Below are 19923 nucleotides of genomic sequence, written 5' to 3' on the forward strand. Positions count from 1 at the left end.
GCGCTTGCACGAGTGCATCGATGCCCTGGTTTTGTTTGTGGCGTGCATGACTCTGTGACAGGACGTTGAACAGGTGAGGCGTTTACTGCTGTTAATTATTTGACGTCATGCTTGTGAGAGGACGTCGGCTAACTGGTGTCTGGTGGTGAAAGTGTGCCGTGTTCGGCGAATGTGGCCTGAGGATGCCAGATCACAGTGCACAACAGCCAGGGGCCGCAGGCACATGCACATACACATGTGGACGCGAAAATGACATGAAGTGTGAGCTGTAAATTGGAAGAGACACGAGGGGGAGAGGAAGGGTGCACACATCACGTACACCACACATGCACACCACACACATCACACAACACACATCACAACATACCCCACACACACACAACACACATCACACATTACACACATTACACATTGCACATTACACACACATAATACACACCGCATGCACATGCACATGTACATATGCGCGCAACACAAGCAAGCAAGAAGCTTGACACTCACGCGAGAGACGGCCAGGGCGGAGATGGCTTCCGTATCAGCGGCAAGGGCACAACCACCTCTCCACACTGCATGCTGTGGACTGAGAGACGCAGAGCAAACGCGTGTTCGCACATGCATGAGCGTGTAGGAGGGCAAGTTGGTGATGAAGATTAAGGGGGGGGGAAGGACAAGAGGGCGAAACAAACGAAATGTCCGCCAACACGGACATGGCGTCAGCATCTTGACGTTTGATGTGCACACACACACACATGGCGATTCAACTCACTCGTTTGGCAGTGTGATGTGTGCTGCGCCCAGGTCTTGGGGTAGACAGGACCGCAGCTCAGCCTCTCTGTCGCCCAGTGCAGGCATCCATGAGTGTCCAACAAGACGAGGCCAACCCCAAACGAAAACACATCGCAAGCAAGTAGGCAAGCAAATGAACAACAACAACAACAGCAACAACAACAACAGCAACAACAACAACAACAACAACAACAACAACACACACACACACGAACACAAAGCCAAACACATCGAAAAACAAACACTCAAACAACGTGAAGGTGGGCATACAGGCGGCGACGAAATCCTGGAATGTTGGCATTCCCGCCAATCAGCACAATGCTTTGCACGAGGGACGGCTGTAACCCTGTCGCATGCACGCCACGTGGCACACGTGTGCCATTGGGTGCACGGGTTGTGGCGAATTGTTGTGAGTCACGTGGCACATGTGCTATGCTCTCTCTCTCTCTCTCTCTCTCTCTCTCTCTCTCTCTCTCTCTCTCTCTCTCTCTCTCTCTCTCTCTCTCTCTCTCTCTCTCTCTCTCTCTCTCTCTCTCTCTCTCTCTCTCTCTGTGTGTATGTATGTGTGTGTGGTTCTCTGTGTGCGGTGAGTCCCATGTTGCTGGAGGGTGGGTGACGGCCATGTGCAGGCAGCCACCCATAATGACGACAACGAAAACGACAAGAACACAAGCAACAACGCAGCTACTGCAGACGCGAGGACACAGCAGCAAGTGCAACGCACATTCTGGGCAGCGCTGAAGTGAGGCGGCGATGCACTCCTGCACGCCCACAGAGTCGATGCCTGCCAGAGAAGGGACACCAGCAACATCGCAGCATGCGGGGCACATTTTCAGTGAGTCGCTGAGTGCGTGCGCGTGCAAAAGCGGGAGCATTCACAGCCATAAGCTTGTGTGCTCAAGCAAGTTCAGATAGATGAACAGAGCAAGCAGGGAACTATGCGTACATGAAAACACGCAAAGATATGCAAACACGCATACACACATACGCACACACACACACACACGCACACACACACACACACACACACACCGATGTCGTTTGGGTGGAAAAACAGCTCGCCGGGAGAGAATGTCTCGTTGGTAAGGCGGATGACTTGTCGTCCCACCGTTGGCTCTGAAGCCCGAATGTGATGTTACCAAAGTAATAACGACACCACGAAAACATACACACGTACACAGCGCACGAGCACAACAAAGGCACGTACACGCACGGCACACAAATGCACAACATGAACACACACACACACACACACACACAGACATACACACATAGAGGCGACCGCATACGAATGGTGAGGAAGAAGCCGTCAATGTGTGCCATAAGCAGAGCCGCAGACAGTGCGTTGGCCTGGGACTTACTTGGAAGAACAGGCTTCATGTCCTCGCGCGGCAAAACATGTCCATGCATGCGCTGCATCACCGACGCAGACGATTGGGGGCAGACGTAGAAGCAGAGCGTAAGGCCACAGCAACAGCCCATTGCAAACAATGTCAACGCAGACGCCCACACCACAAGAGGCAGGCAAGGTACACACAGCGCAATGCAGCACCTGTGTGTGTGCATGTGTGTGCGCATGTGTGTGTGTGTGTGTGTGTTTGCCTCTCTGTCTCTTTCACGCACGCACACACAACACACACACTTTCTCTTGCTCACACGTGATCAGTTACACATTTACCCCTGCGTAATCCGGTAACAAATAATCCAGCATAAAAGGGTTGTCCTTTGGCGTTTTCTGCACAGAGGCGAAGCTGCACTGTGAATAACACCACAAACGCGTCTACAAAGCAACAGACAGGCGAACAGCAGCGGGCCATGCTGGGGAGAAAGGAGACACCACATACGTACACACACGCACACACGTGTGCGCAGGAGACCACGCATTGCGTCGTCTTACATACGCGCTTGGCTTGTGTGAGGGAGGCGGCGAAATTGTCCACAATCCGCAGCGTGTGCAGCTTCAATTCTTCGACGAGTTGTTGTTGGTCCGAGACGTTTACGTGGCGATACGACACAAGGTCCTGCGTGTGTGTATGTTAATGTGTTATGCGTGGATGTGTGCATGTGTATGTGGTTGCGGACGGCGAATGTGTGAGGGTGAGCATATGCATGCGGGTGGGATGGCGTGCGCGCGCGCGCGTGTGTGTGTGTGCGCGCGCGCGTGTGTGTGTGTGTGTGCGTGTGCGTGTGTGTGTGTGTGTATGTGTGTGTGGAGTGAGACCAAGGCGATGCAAACGCATGTGCGTACGTGCATTGGTGTGTGCGTGTGTGTGTGCGTGTGTGCGTGTGCGTAAGTGTGTGTGTGTGCGTGTGTGCGTGTGCGTAAGTGTGTGTGTGTGCGTAAGTGTGTGTGTGTGTGTGTGTGTGTGTGTGTGTGTGTGTGTGTGTGTGTGTGTGTGTGTGTGTGTGTGTGGAGGACTGCACGGCGGGGAGAAACAGCGATGCAGGCAAGCGCACACTCAACAAAGGCGCCAAATCCCCCCAACATAACACACCTTCAAGTAGTTTGTGATGACACGCCCACCAACTGGCATGCGGACAACGGATCCAGGCACCACGCAATGGCGATGAACAGCGCACACGCGCGTGGACGAAAACCCAGAATCGACAATGAGCTGGCAGTCGCCCGGCAGAGCGTATGATGCCAGCGCCGGTGCTGACAAAGCAACAGCGAGCAGCATGCGACAAGACCCCAAGTAAGGATGTGAGATGCAAGTAGAGGCACTGCTGTGTGATCCGCAAACAGCGCAAGCATATGTATGCACAAGGGATAGAACGACGACACACTCGCATGCAACACAGTACGTATGAGTCCACACACACACCGCACACACACACACACACACATAACTGCAGAACGCACAAGACAAAGCCCTACAAGACATGCACACACACGGTGCATGATGTCGAACAATGCCGTTCACTGAGGTAGTTACACCTTCGAGGAGACAGAACGAAGAACAGCCCAGCTCTTCAAACGCAATCTCGGCGAGTCCATCTGCAGCGGGTAAGATGTAACGTGCAGCGGCAAAACCAAAGACACGCGCCAAGAGCCAAAGACACGCGCCAAGAGAGGTGCAAGTGATGTGGTTGCATGTGGTGTCAGACAGTCTTCTACAATCGCGTGTCATACCGGTGTTGTGTCATACCATGCACAGCCACACCAGGCCGAGTCATCAGTCACCCCGAGTCGCTTGGTTTGCTCACCGTTAACTGGCGCAAAAGAAGTCAGCGCTGAGGAGCAGAGCATCGCCGCTGCTTCAGGTACCTGTTTGTTGGCCACAAAGTACATGTGTATGAAGAAACAGGAACGTGAGAACAAAGCAAACGTGGCTGGACAGGTCACAGCTTGAGCACACATTCAGCGTGGTGGCACGGAAGGGGACAGCAGCATGGTGGCACTTGCTACCGTGGTGGGTATGCATCCTGTGCAGTGGAAAATGCACGAAACAGCACAATGTGTTGAAATACATGCATGACCTGAAGCTTATGTTGAAGGTGTCGCCAGATGTGTGCCTCTTGTGCATGATCCGTGACAAACTCCTGCATGACATCACATGTTGGGTCAGCACGCTGGGCGTCTTGTCGGTTTTCAACACGATGATCTACGAGCAGCTGTTTGTCCTTGAAGCACACCACCGCAGACGCACATAAGGGAACCACACACACACACACACACACACACACACACACACACACACACACACACACACACACACACACCCTCATTGACATTGACATTGACATTGACATTGACATTGACAGTGACATTGGCATTCACATTCACAGTCATATTCACATTCACAGTCACATCCACATTCACATTCACACGCACACACACACACACACACACACACACACACACACACACACACACACACACACACACACACACACACACACACACACACACACACACACACGCTGAGCACGCACTTGTTCACAAGGGCGACTCCAGTACAGACGAGACAAGTCCTCAAAGTCATCGCTGAACCCTTGGCGCCGTCCACCACTCCCGGCCAGGACGGCATTCTCCAGTGTCACCCTGCTTATATCAAGCACACAAAGACACGCCATCAGTGCATTGATGCACACAGCATGAGGCAAGTGTGCCAGCGTTGCGAGCAGGTGATCAAGCAACCAATCGAGCGTACGAGCAGCAATGCAAGCAACCAGCGGGACTTTTCCGTTGATGGGATATCGCTGTGCCGACCACGGAAGCAATAACCGCTACCCCCCGGGCATGCACAAGCGCTTCATGTCACTGCAATGCGCAAGTGGCGCTTCAACTCACGCGGTGTTCGAGTTGGGGCTGTTTGCTTGCGGGCTTTGATGAACAACGCTGGCCTTCAGCGTGCCCGATCCGTTGTCCAGCACCCACCAAGGCGGCGACTGCGCCGGTGAGGGCGAGGACGACATTGGCAATCGAACTGGCTGTTGACTTCGCCTTTACAGTTCGTGGTGGTTGTGCGTGGTTGATGATGACGATGTGCGCGGTTGAGGAAGGGTGCAACGGACGGACGACGTGCTGTGTGACAGCGATGGTGCGCAGTGTCTTCTTCTTCCGCTCGATTGCAGAAAATTGTTTAGTGTCATGTACAAGAATCGGTAACGCGATGGCGAGCGGGTGTGATGAGCGAGAGTGTGGGTGATGACATGGTGTTTGCACTGCTTGTAGTAGTCGTGGCATCTTGCTGTCAGGTGTCCTGTTGGTTGTCGACGCCGGATTGATTGCTCAGCACATCCTTGAGAAAGTCAAACTTTGGGTTGGCATCGACCGCCTCTTTCCTGAAAGCAGGTGTGTGTTGGGGGGGGGGGTGGTGGAAACAGCGTGGGGAGTGAAATAGCGTGAGGAGTGCACGTACACGCGCACTGCGCTCTCTTCCCACTCACCAACGGCACATACACGCGCACTGCGCTCTCTTCCCACTCGCCAACGGCACACTCTTGATGCACCATGTGAGGACATGCACACGGGGGAGAGAGAGAGAGAGAGAGAGACGGACGGACAGACAGACAGACACACACACACCCACACCCACACACACACACACACACACCCCATACACACCACCCACACGACACACACAACCTCCACACACACACACACACACACACACACACCGCATTGGAGATTACGGTGGCAGGGCTAAGACACCACAGCGTACTGTCCCTGGCCAGAATGAAGGGGTGCAAACCTTAAACATTCATAAATGATAGCTCTAGTATATGATGGTCCCCCCCCATCTAACTCATTATGAGACCTTCAAGGCTTGTTAGTATGCACCAATAGACTTAATCGCGCCCAACTTCGCGGGTGGTTATATGCACGGTAAACAAGTTTGAGAGCTAAGATGTCTTTCGGGGGTGGGGCCACTATCTTCCTCAGGTGCCATTGCGATAGAGGCCTAGGTAAGCACTTTCATATCGGCCGAGAGTGCAAATAAGCATCTGGACGTGACTGATAAGTGTTTTTTTCCTAGTGATTGGCTAACAACAGATCAGCTCAAGAAATGAGCTAACACACACAGAACATCAGCGAAAAAAACAACAACAAAAACGTACAAGTGGCTTGCACCGATGGTTTTGGAGTCTGGGTGGGTTGTAGTTGTTTGGTCCAGGAGGTCAGTGATAAATGCTTCCAATACAGCAGCTACAGCACCATGTGCATCACACACATACAGAAAGAGAGAGGGGGAGGGGAGGGAGGGAGTCTCGCGTGAGTAAAGCAGTGGTGTGAATGCTGTGAGTGCTGTTGACGCAAACGACACAAGGAAGTCATCCAAACCGCAAGCATGCATCAAAGACAGACGGAGAAACGAAGGAGGGAGAGAGAGAGAGACAAGTACCAACAGAAACACACACACAAGTAACAACAGAACCAACAGAGACACACACACACACAAGTAACAACAGAGACACACACACACATGTGTGTACCAACAGAAACACACATTCACGTACAAACTCGCACACGCACACATTAGCATCAGAATTACACTCACAAATGACAACGGGTGTCCCGGTGGAAACCTTCCCCACGTCCTCATCCGTCTGCATAATCTTCTTGATGCGAGACTGTAGCCCAATCAGCGCAAACACCACACAGCAACCGTCATGATGAGCTGGTGAGGAATCACACTCGAGCGTGCCCACAGCTCCTCTGAGCACGCATGCACAACAGCACACACCCGAAAGCACGCATCTCACCGCTGGAAAGCGTGGCTTTGGGCCACCTCGAGGCATCTTGTGTGAGTGTGTGTGTGTGAGTGTGTCTGCGTGTGTATGCGTGTGTCTGCGTGTGTGTGTCTGCGAGAGGTGTGTGTGCGTGCGCCTGTCTGTGGCTTGTTTGTTGCTTTGCTTGTCGTTCTCCGCCTGGCTGCTGGTGTCGAAATGTGGAAGTGGCACAAACAATCCTCCACAACGGGTTTGGCGGGAAATCTCCGCGCACAAATCAAGAGGTTTGTGTTGGGGTGAGGACCAACCATCGGCACAGCTGCTTGCCATCCATCCGTCCTCGTCTTGCTCGGCTGTCTGCCTTGCTTGCTGCCTCTTCCAGTCCCGCCTTTTCGTCTGCCACCATCTGTCTTCCCGCACACTCGCACAACCACACAGCAACACAGAAGCTTGCTTTCGCCGACACCCTTTCCACCACCACGGTTGCTTGTTCGTGTCCTTGCTGCCTGCTCATTTTCGTCCACAACCACAACCCCGCCACCCACACGTGACGTGAACAGGCATATCGTCTGAGCCAAGGAGCGTATTGAGTCGCTGAGGTGAATCAGCCGCGCTTGCTCTGTCAGCCACACCACCAGATCCTCGCCACCCAACAGGCTCGTTGTTTGGTGTGGCAGAGTGACAGTGTCTCGAACACGTCATGGAGTTTGAAGCTGACCCACTGCTCCTGGAATCCACCCCAGACAAAAAGCGGCCAAAGAAAGTTGCCGCGATTCCACAACAAGCACAACAAACACAGCAACACCAAACACAACATCAAGCACAGCAACAAGGCGCGTGGCCCCTTGACCGCCAGTTTCCGCAATCTCCCGTGCACCACCATGCCGTGAAGCATTCAACCGCATCAGCCACACACGCCGCAACACCGCCGCAACACCAAGTGCACGACAGCTCCCACTCCCACCATGATGGGTCGTTGCAGGCGTCCGAATCCGCCCCAGCCAGCCCCACCCAACCCGCAGACTCACCCGCGGATGACCACGATGGTATGTACCACATGCCGCTTCCAGAGATGCCGCCACGCCTCAAACGCATGTGCTCGCTCAACACCTTTGCTCCCTTCCCCACCCACATGCCCGCCTGTGTGAGAGCAAGCAGCTCAGTGTGCAACTTTGACAAGCATGCTCGTGCCCCGCACGCTTGCTGATTTCTCGTTTCTCCCTTTACGTATCTGCTCTTTGCCGTCCTTGTGCGCGCTTATCTTGGGGGGGGGGTTGGCGTATGTTGTTGTGACTCAGACATCTTGGAGAAGCCGCAGTTTCAGCGGCTGTCGCAGCTCATCGATCAAGCCATCAAAACGTTCGAAGGGGAGCAAAAGCCAGCCTTGGCCACAACCACCAAGCTCATGAAACACCTGACCACGGAGTTTGAGGACCCAGACAAGTTGGACAAGCTGCATACCATCGACAGCGAACTCCTTGTCAAGCTACTTGTGTTTGCTCAGCAGCTCATGCGACCTGGCCTCAAAATTGCACTGGTACACTCGCTTCTTGCACGTGCTCGCAGGGCGCTTTCTCGATGTTTGCTGCCTTTGCAAGATGGACTGCGCTGTTCCAGCTGAACTGCTCACGAATCCGCGTGCATGTTATTGTGTGTATGTGTATGTGTGTGCGTGTCGTCTCTTCAACAGAACAAGGCCAACGATGGCCTGGATGAGGTGCTGGCTGCGGCAAACGCGGCCAAATTTGCCATGTCCGTTATGGTTGTGCCCAGAATGCCAAAGCAGGTGCTGCTGGAGGACCTCATTGAAAACTGCGCCCAGTTTATCAAGCATCACCTGTCCAAGCACATCTACCCGTTCTGCAACACAGACGACACGACCAAAGGAGATGGTGCGTGTCTGTGTGTGTCTTTGTGCTTGCGTGTGTGTGTGGCTGCTTCACCTGTGCGTGTGTGTGTGTGTGTGTGTGTGTGGCTGCTTCACCTGTGCGTGTGTGTGTGAATCACTTGAGATGTGTCTCTCACCTGCGTGGAGCGCTTTGCGGTGCTATGCTCACATGTGGCCCTCCGCAGGTCGGCGACGTCGTGCCAGCGTCATGCAAGGCCTGGGGAAAAGGCGGAAGCTGTACCAACACCTCACCCCACTCGTGCATGTCTGCACCAAACTCGTTGGCTGCCAGCCTCTGAACGACCAAATCATCATTGATGTACGCACCCTCACCAACACCGCAGCAAGCCGTGCAACCGATGCAGTCTTTCTCGCCGTGACCCTTGCATGCTTTTTGTACGCTCACGTTTTCATCACCTTCAACGTACAACACCCAACTCAGCCCTCGTCATGCCTTCGCACAAACACACGTGCATATTTGTAATGTCTTTGACTCAAATTTGTCTGAAATCACTTTGCGAACAGCTCTCACGCTTCTCCGTTGAAGCCGTGTTCATCGACGGGCTCTCTGACCTCAAACTAGAAGCTGTAGCGCTCTGCTCCATGGTACACGATGTGTGTGTATGTATGTGTGCATGTGCATGTGTGGCATGGTTGTCCAATGCACGGCTGCGCGTGTACCTGGGTCGGCTCAGGGTTACGTCCATCCTTTACATCTGCAACTCACCGTCACGGCTTGTGCGCTGTCGGCACGATGGCACTGTCGCCTTGGATGTGTGTGTGTGTGTGTGTGTGTGTGTGTGTGTGTGTGTGTGTGTGTGTGTGTGTTGCTTCGGTGGTACGTGCAGGTATTCCAACGAAAGCCGCGCCATCGCGAAACCATCTTGCAGGAAATCTTCTCAAATTTGTCCAAGCTCACGGTCGCCAAGCGGCGCCTGCGCACCTTTGAGTATGTGCACTGTTGATAGGTTGGCCGTGCTCCTACCGCAGCGCTGTGTCGGTTGTAGTTGTGCTGCCGACCTTGCCTCAGCAATGCTCTTTGTCTGCAAGATGTTGGCTCATTTGCCCTCACGCTCACCCACGTTCACCATCCCACTAAATCATGTACTCACAGGGTTCGCGACGGCGTCAACATCCAAGTCTTTACGCTGCTCATCATGCAGTTGCTGCAGGCCGTTTGCAACGCAAATCTGGAAGATGTTCAGGTACATTGACGACATATATGTGCACGTGCACCAGCATTGAAATCAGGGCCACCTCGTCCCAAAGTCGGCCAACGCCACCTTGTCATGTGTTCATGTGTAAATGAACGTTTGCCTCATCCCACACAATGCTACGCACACCATTACACACACACACACACACTCACTCACTCACTCACTCACTCACTCACACTCTCTCCACATACGCCACTCTGCCCCAATGTTATTCTCTCACTCTTCGCTACTGTCGTTGTTCCATAGCGCGACGATTCTGCTGCCATGTTTGAGGCCGTGCTCTCAACAACAAAGGAGGTCAGCGGCCTCATCAAGGACGTTGTTGTCCATTTCTCCTCAAAGTCAGTCAAGTACTTGATGTGATTGAAGCCATGCGTTTGTCTGTCTGTGTGTGTGTGTGCGTGTGTCTGTGTCTGTGTGTGCGTGTGTCTGTGTCTGTGTGTCTGTGTGTGCGTGTGTCTGTGTCTGTGTCTGTCTGTCTGTCTGTGTGTTTGCTCATTTTTCGAGACGCGAGTCTCCCTGCCATCCTATCTGCCAACTTTTTTTTATCACACCTCCGACTAAACTCGTTGTGTTGTGATGTGATTACAGGATCGAGCAGGGCAAGTCGGACATTCCATATGCGACCATGTTCACTAACTTCGTGCAGGATGTGTGCGCATGTGCCTTTCAGCCCAAGTGGCCGGTTGCATGTGACATCATGATGGCCGTTGTATCCCGCATGGTACGCCCTCACTTGGCTGTTTGCTATGCCCGTCTGTGGTGTTGATTCCCCACGCGTGTAATTGTCCGTTCTGTTTGTGTCCATTCTATTCATGCCTCTAATGGTGCGGTTCTGCTCTGGCTGTGACAGAACGGGATTCTCCGGAGCTCGCAAGCGTCCAGTTCTCTCCGCCAACTCGCATTTGACTGTCTCATGACAGTTCTCAGCACATACGCTCAAGTGCGTGTTTGTTTGTTTGTTTGTTTGTTGACTCGAAAACGCGTGCTATGCACTGTGAACGTTGTTCTTGTGTGTTTGTGTGTTCGCGTGCATGATTTGCAACTTGTTGGGTCGATCTGCTAAATGATGTGTCACGATGCCGTTTCTCTGTTTCTCCTGTTTTGGCAGGGCGTGCGGGCAACAAAAGTCATCTCGGAGGACACGCTACAGGCAACTCAGGACGCCATCGACCACTGGCGCGCCTTTGAGGTCTGCAACCACACACACGCACGCACGCACACACACACACACACACACGCACACATAAATACACACAACTGTGCGCGCAGCCACATTCTCCTCACGCAACGTGCCGACCATCCGCATCCAAACGCCCATCCTTTCGTCGCCTTAGTGTTGACACAACCCTGCGTTTTGTTTCTCGCTTGTTTGTGTGGCTGCTTTTCAGAACTACGAGATGATTTTGACCGAGAACGCGCTTCTCACGGCATACGTGGAAGCCAAGCTTCCTGTGGAAATGGTTTGTTTGTTCATGCAGCCGTGCCTCGAGTTGGAACCCGTGCGCATATTACGGGCGTGCGCTGTGACAAACACACAAACACACACACACACACACACACACACACACACGCACACGCACGCGCACACGCACGCACACATCCAAGGCATGCCTGCATCTTACATGCCATGTTTTCGCATTGTGATCTTTGTTGTGTCACACCAGACCTACTTTATTGTCCGCATCATGGGCCGTGAGCTCATTGCCAGCAAGGCAGCCACGAGTTCTGCTCAAGCCAGCGCCGACCAAGAGATGCTCGAATCCCAAGAGCCAGACGAAGGTGCACTGTGTGTGTCTGTGTGTCTGTGTCTGTCTGTGTGTTGTCCTACAAACGAGTACTTCTGCTTCAGCGCTTGGGTGCATCATGGATGTGTTACTCACCTGCTTCAATGTTCCATCGAACGGTGATGGGCATGGTCACTCCAGGGCTGATTCGCCAGCGCCAACATCATCAGAGATGCGACTTCTTGTGGAAGTTCTTGGCGTCACCCACAAAGTGCGTGCTCGTGCCTGCGGCGGCAGCACATTGCCAACCATGGATGCAACATGCACTGTACACGTGTGTTGTTGATCGTGGATGGGCATGTATTCGCTCCCCGTTGTCCCCATTGTCAACTCACTTCTTTGTCCTCGCAATGTACAGTACTCCTGTTGACTGCCACGCAACTTGTGGCGCAGACATTCTCCTCGCACAGCTGCAGACGGCGTGGTACCAGCAGGTTCGTGTGTGCGTGCGTGCGTGCGTGTGTGCGTGCGTGCGTGCGTGCGTGTGTTTGTGTGTGTGTGTGTGTGTGTGCGTATGTGTGTGTGTGTGTGTGTGTGTGTGTGTGTGCATGCGTGCGCACACATGCGCGATCCGTCACCGTTTTCTTTCCTTTGTTCGCGTGGCAACAGCGCACTACATGCTGAATGGATCATGGCCTCACTTTCTTGTTTTTTGGTTTGGAGCAGCGATGGGCCACGTCTCTCAACATCATCGTGTCCAAGCGTCAAGACCCCATGCCTACCGTCCGCACGAAAGCCATCAAATCCTTGGCCACGCTCCTCGTTGACGACACCCCAAAGATTGTCCAGGTGCTTCATGATACTGCTCCAGCCACGCCCATTCGAAGAGAACCACCCTCACTCGCTTCCTCTTGACACCTTTATTCGCACCTTTACTCTAACCTTCACAGACGCCTTTGCTCATACATTTATTCATACCTTCACACTTTTTAACTCACACCTTCGCGCCCACCCTTTCACACTCGCTCACACTCGCTCACTTACAGCTGGCAAGCGAGGCCATCAAGAGCCACTCCATGGACGTCAGCTCATCTGTGCGCGAGGCGGTTGTGGAGCTGCTCACGTCCCTGCTAGTCGTGCATCCGCAGAGCCTGGACGACTTTTTCGGCACCATTGAGACCAGCTTGCAGGTGAGTCGCAAACGACGACACTGCACACCGTTGCGGCCTGCGTGAGCAACAGAAGACGTGGGTTTGGTGCTACGTGTGGCTTCCACGTCATCCACGCCCTCGCCCGTTGATGCGCTGGCAGGCGAACAATCTCTTGTTGCAGCTGTTGTTCGTGTTGATGACAAGGTTTACACTAAAGACTTGACTCGTGTGTCCCTGTTTGTGCGTTGCTGTTTGTGCCATCAGGATAAGTCTGTTGCTGTGCGAAAGCGCACCATCCGCTTGGTGACGGACATGATTGGCAAGGAGAAACGCAAGCGCGAGCATGCCGTTGTACAAGGCGACCTGTGCCAGCTGCTCTTCAGTCTGAGTCGCCGCATGCAGGATGATGAAACCCTCGTCAAGGACCTGGCGTGCAAGCCTTTCTTGGAGCTGTGGTTTCAGCCAGATACGGACGTGGCTGATGTTGTTGAGTCCATGCGCAAAGTGTTTGTCCTCTTGTCTGACAAGGTCAACGGCAGCGAATACATGCAGGCTCTCTTCCAACTCGTAAGTTCTTCTCAAGTGCGTGGTATCAATGTGTGTGTGTGTGTGTGTGTGTGTGTGTGTGTGTGTGTGTGTGTGTGTGTGTGTGTGTGTGTGTGTGTGTGTGTGTCGCGAGTGGAAACGAGACCACCTTCGGCTTTGAGCTGACACTTGTTGTTTGCTACTCTGTCGCCATAGGCCTTCAAGCAGGACAAGAAGATCACTGCTCAGAACGGCATGGCCCAGGACATTGCGGCCGACCTTGCAGACAACCTGTAAGCTGTATGCCGTGACCCGATGACGCATAGCGTCTCATGCTGGTGTTCATGCTGCTTCATACACACACACACACACACATTTGTATTGATGCGAACAGAGCAGTTAGTACACGCTCATTTCACTCATCTTCGCTGTATTGCTGGGTTTGCAGGAACAAAACGGAGCACACGAGCACGCTCGTGCAGCTTGCCAACACGCTGTGTCAGGCCTGCCCGAGCCTGTTTGTTCAGCACGTGCAGCCGATTGTGCTGTATCTCAGTGGCCTCATTGAGGCAAAGAAACAGATGGACGTACTCCCTGTTGTTGCTGCCCTCAACCTGCTGTGCAGTTGCGTGCCCCTGTGCCCCCGTCTGTCAGATGCCCTCCTCGTCAAGCTTGAGAGAACTTTGGGTCGCATGATGTTCTCTGGCCCAGGCAGAGCTTTGCAGCCCTCTGCTGCCTGCTTGCGTGCCAGCACGACACATTCCAACAACATCCAACTTCCACGGGACTTGGTTCAAACTGCATACGGTGTGTGTGTGTGTGTGTGTGTGTGTGTGTGTGTGTGTGTGTGTGTGTGTGTGTGTGTGTGTGTGTGTGTGTGTGTGTGTGTGTGTGTGTGTGTGTGTGTGTGTGTTTGTGTGCGTGTGTGTGTGTCAGTTAGTTGGTTGCAGAGGTGGGCGATGCTGTTTGCTTGTGTAGTTGTGGGTCCATTCATTTGTGCATCCATTGATTTCTTCCGCATCACTTGCATCCGCATCGTGATGAGCTCTCATTCCTGGTCCTCGCCCCTCGCCTCATCCTGGCCACCTGTCGATGCAGAGCGCCTGCGCTTGATTGCTGGTGAGAGCGCGACTCGCGGATCATCGCGCCGGGATGCACCACGCTGCCTCATCATCTGCGGCGTGCTCTGCAGATACTTTGACCTCGACGAAGACGGTATGATTGCATCAGCAGTACATAATTGCACTACTCACTCACTCACACACACACACTCACTCACACACACACACACACACACACTCACTCACTCACTCACTCACTCACTCACTCACTCACTCACTCACTCACTCACTCACTCACTCACTCACTCACTCACTCACTCACTCACTCACTCACTCACTCACTCACTCACTCACTCACTCACTCACTCACTCACGGCTTTCCTCACTTGCACAGTCACTCGCTCGCGCACTCTCACGGCCATTCACTAATCATTCACTCATTCACCTGCCCCCGCCCTCAAAAAACACTCATTGCGCCCCATGCAGACCTTGACGATCGCAGCCCGGACCGCGAACTCTTGGACGTTCGTGCATTGCTGCGTTGCTGCGTGCGCACTTTTGTTGTTCTTCTTCATCTTGCGCTTCCACGCACTTCAATGTGTCTATCGCTCATGATCGGTACTGCTTCGTTTTGTGGTGCGACTGCTGGGCTTTGCCCTCCACAGGACCGCATTGCAGACGTTGTGTACAAGATGCTGCTGCAATTTGCCGCTCTGCACGATGTTGGCGTGGTTGAAGCAGCCATCACCGCATTTGGTGCGTGCCTTACAGTTTGTATGCAGTTTGTAGTTGGGTAGGTGGTGCTCGATTGTGTTTTCTCCCCGAATGCCCCGCGCACATGCACACACACGCACACACACGCACACACGCACACACACGCACGTGAATGACGGTCGATTCCTCGTTGCTCATGTCCTCATAATTGCCTGTTGACTTTCTTCGCACATCAGGCCACTTTTTTGTCCAACACGCATCCTTAATTCTTCGCAAGGAGAGCGTTGAGTTGCTGCGTACACATCTAACCAGCGACGCCGAGCGAATTCGCATCCGCACCCTGGAGGCTCTGCATGTGCGTGATTTTTGACGCTGTGCTTGCAGATGTTCTGGAGGACCAGGGGGTGGGAATGTTATATTTTTGAGCGCGTGCACACATGCTGGCATGCACACACACACACACACACGTTCACATTTATACACACCCACACGCGTGTTCACATTTACACACGCACCCACACGCGTTGTTTTCCACGCATGCCACTTACTCTTTCGCTCGCCCGAACGCCTGGAATTGTCTGTCCATGTACTATGCTGTTTCAGTTATTCTTGACGGAAGAAGAGCGGCAGCTGGAACACCAGTCGAGTACGTGCAACTGCTAGCATGCGCCGCTGTATATGTATATCTGGGTTGTGTGAATGATTGGCACTGTTCTTTTCGATGGGTGCTTCAGCAAACCATCATTTGCTCACACACGCACCATGTTGCTGATTGGATTGGTTCGAACAGAACATGCGCACAAAGGAGAGTTGGCGCAGTTTGGTGGAGGTGAATCTGGGTAAGCCTTTGCCGTTTCAGATGCACACGATAGAGATCGCTGCTGCTTGTGCCTTGTATTCAAGGTCTTACAAGCTTTGGCCTCACCGCCTTGCTCTGTGTATGTGCAACCACACCCACAGGGTGAGCGCCACGCTCATTGCCGCACTCGAGCTGCTCGTTCATGAGAATGCAACACACGAATCTCCACAAGTTCGCCGTGCCACGCTGCAACTGCTCGTCGTCGTACAACGCCGCGGGCTCGTCAATCCCATGAACGTAAGCTCGCACTTGTGTGTGTTTGTGTTTTGCTCGTTCCGCTGCTCGCACGAACGCGCTGGCGCCACCCGTTTGCTTTGTTTCCCCGAACTACAATTGGAGGAGAGTGTCGAGTGCGGATGATGGAAGCACCTCTACCCATACCTGCTCACCAATGTGTGCTCTGGTCACAGTTTGTGGACGTGCTTGTTGCAGCGACATCGGATGGCCTGGCTGCGGGCGTGGTCTCACAAACGTCCGTTCAGGTGAGTGGGAACCGCCATGTTGTTCATGCCACTGTATGCTTCTCGAAGCTGATCTGCACTCGCGTCTGCTCCACCTTCTTTGTCTTCCCTTTATTCTTCCTGCCCCACGCTTGCCTTCCTCTCCACCTCCATTCATCCCATCTCTTCTCTACACTTTTTCTGCCGCTCACGTATTCTTTTGCGCTTGTGCCGCTGCAGGCGAAAAAGCTGCTGGAGGAGCTGGCAACGCGCCGATATGAGTTCTTGACATCACGTGGGCGCGATGCCATCACCGGCGTGTACACGGCGCAGCGCAAGCTGCAGCGGCACACGGCAAGCACAGGTACAGCACACCTGGCAACCCATTCCACGGGGCTGCTGCTGCCCTTCGATGGCTCGTGCTAGCTCTTGCTGACTCTTGATCATCACGCGCACCACAGCTTCCTCCCCGGCATACACACCTGCGGTTGTCGTGCTCAATGATTGCTCACGCAAGTTGTTCTGGCTTCGATTGCAGTTCGTGGATATGTCGGGCACCAGAGCACAAAGCACGCGCTCCTCAAGGGCTTGTTCAACCTGTACAAGTGAGTCCACGCTTCGTTATTGTTAGCATCGCGCCGCTCTGTCGTGCTCGTACACCCTGCCGTGCCCATGTCCTCTGCCACCCCTTGCAGTTCAATCTCACCACTCATTCTTGCTACTCATTCCCATCGCTCAACTTGTGTGCGTGTGAATGCGGCGGTTGCTTTGAATGCGCAGGCGAAGGCAAGATCGGCGGCAGTTTGTGAGCGGGCTGGTAGATGCCAGCTTTCAAAAGGTGCGACATCCGGCACATTCTGCTGCTGCCTCATGAGCTTGCCTTGCTGCCTGTGGTGCTTGTTTTCCCTTGTGCATCTCAACACCCCCGATGCAATGGCATGAATGACTTGTGATACCAACCACCAACCCTTCTTGCACAGAACGCGGTGAAAGCCGATTGGCAGCTGTCCCTGTTTGCTGTGGACAACTTGGCCACGCTTGAGTACCAGCACATGGATGAAGTAGCAACTGTTGTATCGAAGATTGACTCCCTCACATCGACACGTGCAACCAAGCTTGTCATGGTATTGCTAAGCCCCGTGTCGCGCGTGCATGAATGCCCGTGGCTGCGTGCATGCGTGCGTGCGTGCGTGTGTGTGTGTGTGTGTGTGTGTGTGTGTGTCTGTGTGTGTGTGTGTGTGTCTGTGTCTGTGTCTGTGTCTGTGTCTGTGTCTGTGTCTGTGTGTGTTTGTGTGTTTTGGAACCAAAGTTGAAGCTCACTGACGCAATGATTGTGCATGGGACAGGATGTTGCATCGAGCCTTGGTCTCGAGGTGCACGATGATTTTGATGCCATGTCCGTCGATGAACTCGCAGGTGAGAACAACGGACCGAGTGACGATGCTGAAAATGTCGAGCCGGAAGAGTAAAGCGAAAGCAGGCAACACACCACACACCACCATGTGTGTGTGTGCAATTCATTCGCTTTGTTTCGTGTGCTCGAGTGGCGTGAGAAGCAACTCACGCTCTTGTTGCGTGTGTGCGTGTCAAGGTCGGGTGCACGGGGGGAACGAACTCGCGTTTCGGAGCTTGATGGAGTCGCAGCAAATCTTGGAGCTGATGCTGTTGGTGAAGATGTTTCTCATGAGGAAATACAACGTCCACGAGAGGTACGTCGATGAATGTTGGGGCTCTGGCGTGACTCCAACATGGACGTGCACTGACCCCGTTACCGCTTTTTGACGGTCAGTGTAGCATGCTCTTCTCACACGCTGGTTTGCCTTCACCAACAGCGATCTGAAGACGCGCACGGAGACACGTGCGCGAGCGCTGCGCCCGATCGGCCTCATGTGGAACCCAGAATGCTGCGGCGTCACACGTACGCTTGCTTTGCTTGCATTGCTTGTGCGTGTGGTTCGCTTTCCTTGTGTGTGTGTGTGTGTGTGTGTGTGTGTGTGTGTGTGTGTGTGTGGTTTGATTTGCTTGGCTCTGCTTAGCTTTGCGTGGGTTTACCTTGGCTGATGCTGTGGTGTTGCTCACCAAGTTTGTGGCATTGCACTCCATTGTTTGGACACAGAAAACTACGCCCAGCTGGAGATTCGCGACTTGATGGCCCAATATCTCTTGGTAAAGCCACGAACACGCACGCGCTCAATCCACACGCACTCGCATGACACACCGACGTGCACTCGCATGACACACCGACGTGCACACACACATGCATACACATACACACGCACGCACACACACACATACATACACATACACTGCAACCGCAGCCATGCCTCTTCGCGTTTGATTTCGAGTGACACAGTGCTTTGAATCTGCAGTTCCGCAAGCTGGAGGAAGAAGGCGAGCAGCATCCGGATTTTGCCCCCGTTGACGATTCCATATCCCCAATGAGAAGAACCGCTTCTGGCCGTGCACGCGCCTTTTCTCGCCAGGTTTGTGTGTGTGTGTGTGTGTGTGTGTGTGTGTGTGTGTGTGTTGTGTGTGTGTGTGTGTGTGTGTGTGTGTGTGTGTGTGTGTGTGTGTGTGTGTGTGTGCATGCTTATGTGTGCATACTTATATGTGTCTGTGTGTGTTCGCGTCTGAGCTCTTCGTCGTGGGTGTCCACAATGATCGATTTCAAATGCATACTTGAACAACACATGCATTCTTACATTCGTTTGCGCTCCCCCCCCCCATATACCCTCATGTTGTTCAGGGAAGCCGTGCCTCGCGCCTCAACAGCCGCCGCAGCTTGGCATCTGCAGAGGAGGATGAGAGTGACGACGACGATGATGATGAAGGTCATCAACTGCAAAGCAAGCGCGCCAAGATGGCAGCAGCATCCAGCACACCAAAAAGTCGAAGTACTTCGTCTTCGAGTGCGAGTGCAACGCATAAGGGGCGCGCGGGAAGAAAGGCGTCGACCTCCAAGCCCAAACGCCGCCGCAGTCGCCGTGCGCTCACGGGCGCTGGGCTCGGTGATGACGACAACCTGCAGGATGATCCGGACGACAACGAAGATGACGACGACTGGGTCCCAGGCGCATGAAAAGCAGACCTGTGTGTGTGTGTGTGTGTGTGTGTGTGTGTGTGTGTGTGTGTGTGTGTGTGTCTGTCTGTCTGTCTGTCTGTCTGTCTGTCTGTCTGTCTGTCTGTCTGTCTGTCTGTCTGTCTGTGCCTGTCTGTCTGTGGGTGTCTGTGGGTGTCTGTGGGTGTGTGTGTGTGTGTGTGTGTGTGTGTGTGTGTGTGTGTGTGTGTGTGTGTGTGTGTGTGTGTTGTTAATCGGTTGGAACCGTTTCTTTCTCTTCATTCCAACTTGTTTTGTGTGTACACACTTGCACATTTATG

The 19923-nt window shown here is 53.4% G+C and overlaps 3 protein-coding genes across 3 annotated transcripts; 1 reads left to right on the forward strand and 2 right to left on the reverse strand.

Moving 5' to 3' along the window:
• Positions 1–69: 69 nt before the first annotated feature.
• PTSG_02326 (uncharacterized protein) lies at positions 70–5356 on the reverse strand. Its single transcript, XM_004996757.1, has 15 exons — positions 5081–5356; positions 4723–4831; positions 4267–4329; positions 3994–4054; positions 3725–3784; positions 3282–3442; positions 2688–2807; positions 2465–2521; positions 2148–2199; positions 1819–1902; positions 1511–1570; positions 1057–1132; positions 767–832; positions 502–580; positions 70–176 (listed from the first exon to the last, which is right to left on the reverse strand). Exons 1-15 carry the CDS (start codon positions 5203–5205, stop codon positions 129–131), a joined length of 1221 nt encoding a protein of 406 aa, XP_004996814.1. The 5' UTR covers positions 5206–5356; the 3' UTR covers positions 70–128.
• A 2-nt stretch (positions 5357–5358) lies between these two features.
• PTSG_02327 (uncharacterized protein) lies at positions 5359–7180 on the reverse strand. Its single transcript, XM_004996758.1, has 4 exons — positions 6997–7180; positions 6792–6864; positions 6352–6439; positions 5359–5574 (listed from the first exon to the last, which is right to left on the reverse strand). The coding sequence occupies exons 1-4, from the start codon at positions 7030–7032 to the stop codon at positions 5484–5486; spliced, it is 288 nt and encodes a 95-aa protein (XP_004996815.1). The 5' UTR covers positions 7033–7180; the 3' UTR covers positions 5359–5483.
• Positions 7181–7198: 18 nt separating this feature from the next.
• On the forward strand, positions 7199–19662 carry PTSG_11869 (uncharacterized protein). Its single transcript, XM_004996759.1, has 39 exons — positions 7199–7247; positions 7524–8009; positions 8262–8500; positions 8654–8855; positions 9037–9170; positions 9377–9457; positions 9700–9800; positions 9966–10056; positions 10315–10409; positions 10660–10792; positions 10922–11011; positions 11180–11260; positions 11460–11531; positions 11736–11850; positions 11997–12066; positions 12214–12289; positions 12522–12644; positions 12842–12985; positions 13211–13513; positions 13688–13764; positions 13920–14278; positions 14570–14686; positions 15019–15056; positions 15198–15288; positions 15483–15601; positions 15850–15892; positions 16037–16085; positions 16207–16342; positions 16516–16587; positions 16786–16909; positions 17084–17150; positions 17326–17383; positions 17526–17669; positions 17892–17961; positions 18137–18254; positions 18378–18463; positions 18662–18711; positions 18915–19028; positions 19292–19662. The coding sequence occupies exons 2-39, from the start codon at positions 7664–7666 to the stop codon at positions 19622–19624; spliced, it is 4761 nt and encodes a 1586-aa protein (XP_004996816.1). The 5' UTR covers positions 7199–7247; positions 7524–7663; the 3' UTR covers positions 19625–19662.
• The last annotated feature ends 261 nt before the right edge of the window (positions 19663–19923 follow it).

Source organism: Salpingoeca rosetta, assembly GCF_000188695.1.
Source record: "Salpingoeca rosetta unplaced genomic scaffold supercont1.5, whole genome shotgun sequence".
NCBI classification, from domain to species: Eukaryota; class Choanoflagellata; order Craspedida; family Salpingoecidae; genus Salpingoeca; species Salpingoeca rosetta.

Bases quoted from the DNA above. Each gene is read 5' to 3' on its own strand.
- PTSG_02326 (XM_004996757.1), bottom strand. From the start codon at position 5,205: ATGTCGTCCTCGCCCTCACCGGCGCAGTCGCCGCCTTGGTGGGTGCTG. The intron at 4,832-5,080 runs GTGAGTTGAAGC...TGATATAAGCAG, and splicing joins AGCCCCAACTCGAACACCGC to GGTGACACTGGAGAATGCCG. The intron at 3,443-3,724 runs GTGTAACTACCT...TTGCTTTGTCAG, and splicing joins TTCGTTCTGTCTCCTCGAAG to CACCGGCGCTGGCATCATAC.
- PTSG_02327 (XM_004996758.1), bottom strand. From the start codon at position 7,032: ATGCCTCGAGGTGGCCCAAAGCCACGCTTTCCAGCG. The intron at 6,865-6,996 runs GTGAGATGCGTG...ATTGGGCTACAG, and splicing joins CAAAGCCACGCTTTCCAGCG to TCTCGCATCAAGAAGATTAT. The intron at 5,575-6,351 runs GTACGTTTTTGT...ACCTGCTTTCAG, and splicing joins ACCATCGGTGCAAGCCACTT to GAAAGAGGCGGTCGATGCCA.
- PTSG_11869 (XM_004996759.1), top strand. From the start codon at position 7,664: ATGGAGTTTGAAGCTGACCCACTGCTCCTGGAATCCACCCCAGACAAA. The intron at 8,856-9,036 runs GTGCGTGTCTGT...GGCCCTCCGCAG, and splicing joins CGACACGACCAAAGGAGATG to GTCGGCGACGTCGTGCCAGC. The intron at 17,670-17,891 runs GTATTGCTAAGC...TGCATGGGACAG, and splicing joins GTGCAACCAAGCTTGTCATG to GATGTTGCATCGAGCCTTGG.